Source organism: Gopherus evgoodei, chromosome 4 (genome assembly GCF_007399415.2).
Source record: "Gopherus evgoodei ecotype Sinaloan lineage chromosome 4, rGopEvg1_v1.p, whole genome shotgun sequence".
Taxonomy (NCBI): Eukaryota; Metazoa; Chordata; order Testudines; family Testudinidae; genus Gopherus; species Gopherus evgoodei.
This window is the reverse complement of record NC_044325.1, coordinates 15,164,148-15,174,002: the sequence shown is the minus strand read 5'-3', so window position 1 is coordinate 15,174,002 and position 9,855 is coordinate 15,164,148. Positions and strand designations below refer to the sequence as shown.

Below are 9,855 nucleotides of genomic sequence, written 5' to 3'. Positions count from 1 at the left end.
CACCCAACTTTGTTTTTACAGGTGTCTGGGGCAATTACTAACAAGTAATTAAAGGTTCAATTGGTTTCCAGGCATCGTGGGCCAAGGGTTTCTATAGATAACAGCAAGTAATATGGAAAGAGTTCTGTCCTTTTTAATTTTTTAAAAGAAAATACAAATCCTTATTGTTTAGAAATAAGCCAAGGAAACTGACTGTCTCCCCTGTGCCTTGCAGCTGGGAAGGAGGGCTGCAGAGATCCGGTATCACGTTGCAGATTCCCACTAAAGATAATGAAATGTGATCTATTTTTCAGAACAGCAAGTGGATGGGAAAGAAACCCCTTACAACACAAAACTCATTTGCTAATGGCCTGGTTTTGTATTTCCCCAGCTCAAGGTTCGGAAATCGCCCGAGTTGTGTTACTGCACTTCCAGTTCGTCCAGTCTAAAGAGCATATTTTATTCTCATTAGCAGGCTGGCTCCTCAAAATCGTGCTGCTGCCGTTGTTAGTTATTGTTTTAATCTTTATGGTGCAGAGACTTGACGGAGCTGGGAGTTTTCTCATCGAATCAAGAACACAACCACAGATGTGCACGATAGCCGTGGCCATTATAATTTTACACTAATAAATTGTCGGAGTAAATCCATAAATAAAAAATGTACCCAAACTCTTCCCAAAACGCTGTGACATCCGTGGCGCAGTTGCGTTCGATCTTCTTAATTTTAAAGCGTATTCTAGTAACCCTGCGCATAGCTATAGCATAAATATCTTATATAAGAGCACAAAACAATGGCCTGTTTCATATTAAACCTGTAAAGACATTTGATTTAAGGCCTTATGAAAACGTTGCAGTGGTCCCTTCCTCACTTGTCTTTGCTTTTGAGAAAAAAATACTGTAGTCAAAGGCATATTCAATTATCCTTTACAATTTTTTAAAATAAAATATTTTGATAAACATTTTCTACATTTTTTCCGAGGGAAAATGAAGCCTGTGATCTGGGATTTGAAATGTTGCTCGTTTTCCTTCTACACAGGGTGAAAAAAACCGATGCAGTTTACACTCTGTTTTGTTGTTATTTGGTTATTGACATCAAATGGTTTTGCTGGAACAATAAAACTCTTTCTGTGTGATTTTAAAAGGAGAACTCGGTTAGTGTGTCTTGTAAATTCATGTCATTTTACTTCTTTTAGTGGTTTTAAGTGAAAGGTTTCCATTTTGGGAAAATCCGTCCCGGCCAATAATTAACATTCCTAATAACTGGTTCTCTTTTGCAAGACTGAAATAGAAGGAAGTACCTGCGTGAACAAGGCACTGGCCCCCCTCGCTATGGCATTTTTGATTACTTGGAAAAATAACCATTTAGAACAGGAAAGGAAAGTTCTGGCGAAGCACTAGCTCTTGTCAATTTCAGTTCAACCACTGGCCGCATCCGAAGAATTTGCTTATTCTTAACAATAATAGTAGCGTTTATTTGGTCAGACTTTTAACGATACACAACAGAGGAAGGCGGAGGAGAACAGAATATCGCCTTCAGATGGGAAGTATCTCCACCAGGTATAAATTCCCGTCTCTTTGCTCACTAAGTAGTCCTGTAGGTTTAATTTGTCAGAACCCCACTCCTTGAAAAAATTACAACTTATTTCCTTATTTAAAAATATTAGCCAAAAAAAATCACTTAACAAACTCGCGTTTGAACATGGCATTTCTATTCCAGGAGACAATCAATGGAAGTTGCAACCTCATATATTATAATTCTGCGCACTTGCTCTAGACTTTAGGGTATTAGTTGATTTTAGAGCTGGGTTTAAGACTCCGTTCCGGTCCGCACACAGCTGCCTTGTCAATAAGGATCTGTTCCAAGTAGAGACATTCCTTCTGGCAGGACATTGCAGCTCTTTAAGACTTCATCTGAAACATCATAAGTACTAAAATAAAATGGCAAGGGAAAATTACCAGACACATGGTCATGGGATATAGAAGTGCCCTGACTCCAGTTTAGTAAGTAAAGCTATTGTACAGACGGTGGGACAGTGGCTTATTTTAAATAGCTCACATAGTCATTATATATATATATATACACACACAAAATAATCTAGGCATACATAATTATCAATCTCTGCTTTCAGCATGTTTCATTGTAGATGAGAACCCTGACTTCGGAAATGCCCCGTATATTGGGTTCACACACACATATCTCGCTATGCGCTTGTAGATTGTATATTTTTTCTCTCTAAGACCTCAAAAACCAACGATTTGTGGAAAACACGAAGGTTGTTGGCACTTAAGCAGAGGCAAATGTGCTATTCCAAATGACAGGGAGTAGGGAACTGCGGGCATCAGTGTACACAAACAATAAAACTGGTGTCGCTACACTCTCATTTCTGTCAGCCACAAACCTTCCGCACTTAACTTGAAGCGTCTAAGGTCAAATAAATCCGAGTGTATTTCGTGAGGAGAAACAGGCTTTTAAGAGCATCGCGACTGTGATTAGCACCCACTAAGTGAACTCATTCTTAAATCAAAAGCATTCTGAAGGGTACTTAAAATTCAGTTTTCTGCTTATCTAATCAAAGATAAATACAGTCATAAAGACACTCTCTTCCCACCATTCTGCTTCCCTTATCTCTGCTTATTGTTCTTATCGCCTACCCTGTTCCCTGCTACTGACAATAGATTATCTTTGTTTAGGGAAGCTAATTGTTTTCAAAATCTTTTTTTGAATAATACCTGCTTTTGAACAAGGCGTGCAAATGAGGATTAGGATAATTAAAGCGCCGTTTGTTTGTACAAAATACTCTGCATGCACACACACAAAAGAAGATGAAAGCAAGAACTCCTTTAATTTCTACTAAACGTGGGGACGCAAATTCATTACTCCACCCCGAAGGCACAACAACAAAAAGTGATGCTTCTTGACTACTTCTTCTTCCACAGCATCCTATACTTGGGAGCTAGGTCCAAATCACAACTCACGGTTGTTAGCTGGATGATTGTATCTGACTAATTCGAACTCAGATCTGCTTCTGTCTAAACGCTTTGCCCCTCTCCTCCTCCCCCCGCAAAAAAGCAGCACTTTCAGTTTTGCCAGTGCCTGCCTACAAAGCAATTCATGGCGAAGACACTTTGAACGAGGGCCTTGGAAATGCTTCCAAGCCCCCACCCCTTCGCACACAACCACCTCCCATCCAGCCCTCCTGTCCTCCAACCCAAAGTTATGGCTCTTCTTTATTATTTATCACGCTCCATAAGCTATTCATCAGGCCGTTATTTATTCATTCCCAACATTAAGGTAATTAAATATGAGCTCACATGGAAGGAGCAGAGCTGCGAGGGACCAGGAGGTGGGGGAGGGGCCCTTTTTTAAGGGCTGTAATAATTGATTTGTGCAGAGATGAGCCCCCGCTCCCCTTAGGTGACACTTGAGACGGGGCTCATGTTGCAGGGCCCTGACGTGTCTCCCCTCCCGGGACGGCGCGCGGCTCCCCTCCCGGGCTCTCTCACACGCGCTCAGCCACTCACTCATCAGACACCAGCGGCGGCGGCGGCAGCAGCAGCAGCAGCAGCGCGGCTCGCGGGCCCGGCCTCCTCGCGCTCAGCCCGGCTGCCTTGCAGGCCGCGCGCCTCTGGCACAGCCTCCGATAGGCGCGCGGGGGCGTCCAATCAGCGCGGCCCGGCCGCTCGGGCGCTTTAAGCCTGGCTGCGGCGGAGGAGCCACAAAGTTCCCCCAGCAACAATCCGAGCATCCCACCCCCCGCTCGCGCCCGGGCCGGGGCTCCGCGCGCCCCCCGCCGCGCCGCCGCACCTGGGAGCGCCCGGCCTCGCGCCGGCTTCTCACCTGGCCGCTCGGGAGGGAGCCGTCCCGCCGCCTCTGCTGCCCAGCCGGGACCTGCGGCCGAGCCCCAGCCATGTCCATGCTGCCGTCCTTCGGCTTCACGCAGGAGCAAGTGGCCTGCGTGTGCGAGGTGCTGCAGCAAGGGGGGAACCTGGAGCGGCTGGGCCGCTTCCTCTGGTCCCTGCCGGCCTGCGACCACCTGCACAAGAACGAGAGCGTCCTCAAAGCCAAGGCGGTGGTGGCCTTCCACCGGGGCAACTTCCGCGAGCTCTACAAGATCCTGGAGAGCCACCAGTTCTCGCCCCACAACCACCCCAAGCTGCAGCAGCTCTGGCTCAAGGCGCACTACGTGGAAGCCGAGAAGCTGCGGGGCCGACCCCTGGGCGCCGTGGGCAAGTACCGGGTGCGCCGAAAATTCCCCCTGCCCAGGACCATCTGGGATGGCGAGGAGACCAGCTACTGCTTCAAGGAGAAGTCCCGGGGCGTGCTGAGGGAGTGGTACGCGCACAACCCCTACCCCTCGCCGCGGGAGAAAAGGGAGCTGGCCGAGGCCACCGGCCTCACCACCACCCAGGTCAGCAACTGGTTTAAAAACAGGAGGCAGCGGGACAGAGCGGCAGAGGCGAAGGAAAGGTACTTGCCCCGGCGTTTCTTTCTCTCTCTTTTACTCTCCTGCAGTGCGCTTTGCAGGGCAGGTTGGGATCCGCGCGGGGGGGAGCCAGCCAGGAGGCTCCTGCACTTGGATTCAGCTGATGAACGAGAATTAGTCGCAGGCTTTTTTTTGGGAGGGGAGCGGAAGTTGGGGTGTCAGTGTCTGTTTCAGCCCGCTTTTAGCGCGAGTAAATAGCCGAAATCGTGATCCCCACTGGGGTATGTATGCCGCCCCGGCACCCAGCACAGCTCCAGGCTGCGGTGGGGGTATTTTTACTGCAGGAGGGTGAGTGGAGACACACTAAATGGGAAAGAGTGACCAGCACCTCTCCAGAAGGGAAAGGTGACCCCCCCCCAGGCTCTGCTCGGCAGTATTTTAGGGGGAGATGGTGCCAGGCTGGGGATCTGGCATTGAGAACGATGTTCGGGGAAGAAGAAAATCGCCTTGGCTGCGCACTAATCAGGCAGGTCACTCCCTTGGAGTCACTTTTTAAAAAGCAAAATCTGGGCTTCATTTTCCTTTAACATTACAGGCAGGAGAAAAACGGGTTCGATATTTTTCGCGCAGGAGGCTGGGACGCGATTTTTAGAAGGCGATGAGACGCCCTCTGAAAAATCATCGCTCGTCCTCCTCGCATCCGAACCTATTCGGCTGCTCCCCATCCCCACCTGCCTAACGCCAAGGGTTAAATACGCTTCTAGCTGACTTCTGGAGACGGCTTTGTCACTCTTGCCTTTTGTTTCATCCCTGAGCGGCGGAATGGGACTCGGGGACGTTTGTGGTGGGCGGAACAGCCAGGGAGGTAAATAAATAGGAGCGAGGCACTGAGGAGAGAGCGTTTGATTCTCTGCCTTTTATTCACCCCCCTCGTCTCTCGGGCCTCGGAGTTGCACTCCCCTCTGGCAGAGCTGCGCTGTGGCTGGAGAGTGCAGCCCGGGGTCCGGAAGAGAACGAGAAATCCCAGTGGTTGCAGCCGAGAGCTTATGAAATTAAACAGGAGTGAGTCAGGGCTGAGACACTTCCAACCGCACACAGAGATCGGGGGGTAACAGAAGCTTCTTGGGAGGGAAGGGGCTTCACCGAGCCCTGTGTGAATCGGCTCGGAACCGCGCCTGCACTTGGAGCCAGATTTCAGTCCCAGCAAGGAGCATGTCATGAAACCAGGCCTCTGGCTCCCTCCCTTCTAGCGAAAAGGAGACGGGTGCGTGTCCTGCTCCCGCACTAGTCTGCTGCCTGCCTGCTTGGTTCAATCCCAACTCCTCCTTAGCACCAGCGGGTTTAGAAGGCTTCCTAAATATTTGACCAGCCACGCAAAGAGCCGTTTTTAATTTTAAAAAGCCCTTGTCCTCACCTAAGTGAACACGCACATCGGTGACGCGGGCTGGCTGAATAGGCCCAGCACGGCAGCTCCCGCGGTGAATCCGGGATTTAAATGGCAAACGCTTCTCTTGGTGTTTTCGGATATCGGGGCAGGGTTTTATTTGTTCATTTGTAACTATGTTTTGTTCAAAACAGCGGTTTGTTGCAAGGTAGCGCCGGCACAATGAGACACGTTGGCTGAACAGAGGGGGGTTGATAGTAGTTTCTCGGTAGTTTGGGGGGCGCGCTGCATTGATACATTGCTGATGAATTGCTAGCTTCCCGCGAGGCATTGAACGCCGAAGGAAATGGCGCATCCACTGCTTTTTCTCATGCCCCCTTTTGAGCAGAACACCAATGGAGTCTCGCTTTAAGTTGATGAGTAGAGATGTCCCTGCTTTGTAACAGACAGGCTGCATTCTTTTTTCCTTAGGGAGAACACTGAAAACAACAACACGTCCACCAACAAACCCAACCAGCTCTCTCCCCTGGATGGGGGCAAACCGCTTCTGTCCAGCTCCGAAGAAGAATTCTCCCCCCCACAAAGTCCAGATCAGAACTCAGTTCTTCTATTACAGGGAAACCTCAGCCATGCCAGGAGCTCCAGCTATTCCCTGACGGGCTTAACTGCCTCTCAGACCAGCCACAGCCTTCAGGACTCCCTGCTAGGACCCCTCACCTCGAGCTTGGTAGACCTCGGCTCCTAAAACCGGAGCAAGTAGCCGTTAAAGCAATGGAAACGGAGGTTTACCGCGGCTATAAGACACTTGATTGTAAATAGAGGACAGGACACGATTTTACATCTTATCTGGTGATTCTTAACACGACTTTAACCTCTCTTTTAAAACGCTCCCAAGAAGTCTCCTCTCCTCTCCTCTCTAAAGCGCTTACAGCTTTCCCATTCTTTTTCTCCAAGCAGCCAAATGCTGAAAACGGCGGTTCCCTGTGATTTTTCTCTTAGGATGTTCCTTCGAATTCAGTTAAGTTTTTTACCAGCAGGAATTACAAAATAACCGGATTCGATTCAATTCGAAACAAAGTGACGAAGATCCGATCTGTCACGTACAGAGAGAAAAAAAAAGAGATTGATGAAGAGTCTTTCTATAGTTGGGGAAATTTATTCTTATTTGAATTCTTAAGAACTCAGAGGGCGGATAATCTACAAGGCCTTTTATTTGGGAGGGAGGTGGGAGGGGAAGTTAAGTTTACATTTTTCACATTTCGTGTTAACAAAAGTTTTCGGTGTAGATTAAATTTTAAAAGATGCAGTATTAGAATAAAAACCAGTGCCTATGTCTTAACGCAGATACACGAGGCAATTAGCTAGAGGAACTTCAATGACCATGAATAGAGCAAACATTCTTCGTATTTTTTTTTGTGGTGAACTTTCGAAATGCATCAATGTGACTTAAACTAAAAATAAAGAATAAATAAATACGCCTTCCTCTGAACAATATTTCTTATTATACAACTTTCCTGGCAATATCGCATACTCTTGTTAGCTTGCCCCCACGCCAGAGTTTGTCTTGCAAAAGGGTGCAGAGCTGGAAGTTGAAGTATTTGTTACCAAAATTAGCATGTGCTTTCAGCTTCATTCTCTGTTGTACCTAAACAAGCCTAAATTAAATAATAATTGATAGAATATAAAGAGTCTGATTTTATTTGAAAAAGTTAGTTCGGTCTTCTTATTCCAGGCTAGTTCTGTTTTCATTTCAAATGGCTTAACTATTTCCTTCGCTGAGGGTTATTTTAGGCATAAAATCAAGGCAACGGGGCTATCTCAAAGCACTAGGTCGGTCCCACTCTGAATAACTGCTTTTTTAATGTTTTGTTCAATATTTATTTTTTAGAAGCATTGTTTATCCACTGGCTGTTTTCAGGCACGTTCATGGTTATCTCGATCCGTCAGGGTTAACAGTCTTGCTGACAAGAGCACGATGAAAGGACCACACTGCATTTAATCGTAAGAAAAGGAAAACAACAATAAAAATAACCCCTTACGTTATTAGCTTATATTGGAATGCAAACTGGGTGCGCGGGCAATCTCTTGCTGCCAGATAAAGGACAGAATTATTAATAGCAATAAATTTGTGGTAGTGTTACAGGATAAACCTTTTGTAGCTTCTGAATTCTGCTTAAATATTAGCAGGCTTAAATGAACTATTAATTAAAACCCAACATGCGAGGCTCGCTTGTGCTGCTCACCGAGGACAGGGAGTTTCTCCCAATGAAAGGCGTAGCCTTCAAAAGCTCGGCTTTCCATCGCTGGCGAATTTGTCTGGCTTTGCGCTAAAGTGTGCTGGGTTTATCCATGAAGGGCCCGATCCTGCAGTTCGTAGCCGTCCTACTCAACCCGATGAGAGTTTTGCCCGAGATGCAGGCCCCTTATAGAGCAGTTTGGCCTGAGTGAGGAAGCCAGGATCGGGCACTTCTTGGAACAGGAGCAATGCCTGGCAGAAACCGGGCTGCTGCGTTTCAGTCAGTGAGTGGCATTGCTCCTCGGTCTGCTGAGAAGACAGCGCTGCTTTCCTTGGGCTGGGACTTTGAATCCCCATTTTCATCTGGCTCTCTAGCCCTTCCTCTGTTCACTTGGGTTTAGCGCTAATGATCCCAATCTCCCCTGTTAGTGTTTTGGATCATTAAGTATGTGTTTATTTAAGTCACTGCAGTGTTTACTCTCCAGGTCTTGGGCCATGGAGAAATGTCACCCTCTGCAGGAAGGTCTTTTCAGGAGGGATCTCTCCGCATTCTTCACATTCACTCCAAAAAACAAACAGGCTGCCTAAAGACAGCTCCCAATGACCCAGGCAGCGCTTCAAAGCGCACCGCGGAAATCTCTCCTACAAACCAGCCCAGGAAGGACAACTCACTTCCATTTCTGACACAGCGCCCTCCGGCCCGCTGAGTTAGGGCTAGATTCTGCTCGTGGTGTGCACACCGGTGTCAATGCCCAGTCAGATGGAGTTATACTCCAGTTTGACCGCGCAGTGCAGAATGTCGCCCTTAGATTTAGCAGGCTACATTACAAAGCTGGGGGGGGGGTTAGGGTGTTTTTTTTGCACCTCAGTACAAACCACTACAACCCTCCATGGTGCCCTGGTCCTGTAAACTGCAGGGGAGAATCAGATCACATTGAAATGGCATAGATATTGGAAAAACTACGGCGCTTCTTGCTTCTCAACCCAACCAGACAGCCTTGCGCACCAGGCCCTAGGTGCACACAGCCAATTACAATCCGACGCCTTTCCCAGGGGTTCGTTGCCAGCCAACTCTGGCCCGGTGAAATTCACGTCGAGGAGAAAACCCTTGGAATTACTGCGGTCTTCCAGTTCTCACAGACCACGCTGTTAACATATTGACCTTTCAGCGAGAGAAAAGTACCGAGCGAGGCTGAAACGGAAGAGCTACAAGAGTCACAGTTCCATTTTCCATCTAGAATATTTTTGTTCAACGCTGTCTCATTAGATGATAGTGTAGAACCAGAACGATGATGATTATAATCAGCAATAATTATTCCATGGTCTTTTATGGAAACATACCAGCCACCTTGGCAAAGTAAAACTTAGTGGGGGGAAATAAAGGAAAACAAACAGCAAATTAATAGCTAGAGGAGCCATCCTCACCCACGCTTCTCGCTCCCTGTTTTGGCCAGCTAGTCAGCAGCTGCAGGCCTACCTAAATCTGCCAAAGAAACGGGTCAGCACTTCCTTATTTCCCTTCAAAAAGTGCCCCATTCCACTACTCCCACTTCTGACCCAACAGCGGTTTATTGGACTATGCTCCAAGGGACTGGAAGCGCTGCAGCCTCTGATTTGACAGCCAGGCCCAGCAGGTTTGTGGAGCCTGGCGGGTACAGAGTTAGAGTCAGCTCACAGGATCCAGCAAAACGGGAATTGCGCGGATCAGACTGGAAGGAGGCAGAGCTGGGCGAAGGAAAAGTCAGAGCAGACAGAAAATGACACATACGCATGTATGCGCCGGAGTCGACCCTGTGCCTCTCTAGGGGGATCGGAGCCTTTAAGCAGAACGT

At 47.9% G+C, this 9,855-nt stretch overlaps 1 protein-coding gene across 1 annotated transcript; it reads left to right on the top strand.

The window, feature by feature from the left end:
• Positions 1 to 3,799: 3,799 nt before the first annotated feature.
• Positions 3,800 to 7,264, top strand: SIX1 (SIX homeobox 1). Its single transcript, XM_030562278.1, has 2 exons — positions 3,800 to 4,447; positions 6,259 to 7,264. The coding sequence occupies exons 1-2, from the start codon at positions 3,888 to 3,890 to the stop codon at positions 6,530 to 6,532; spliced, it is 834 nt and encodes a 277-aa protein (XP_030418138.1). The 5' UTR covers positions 3,800 to 3,887; the 3' UTR covers positions 6,533 to 7,264.
• The last annotated feature ends 2,591 nt before the right edge of the window (positions 7,265 to 9,855 follow it).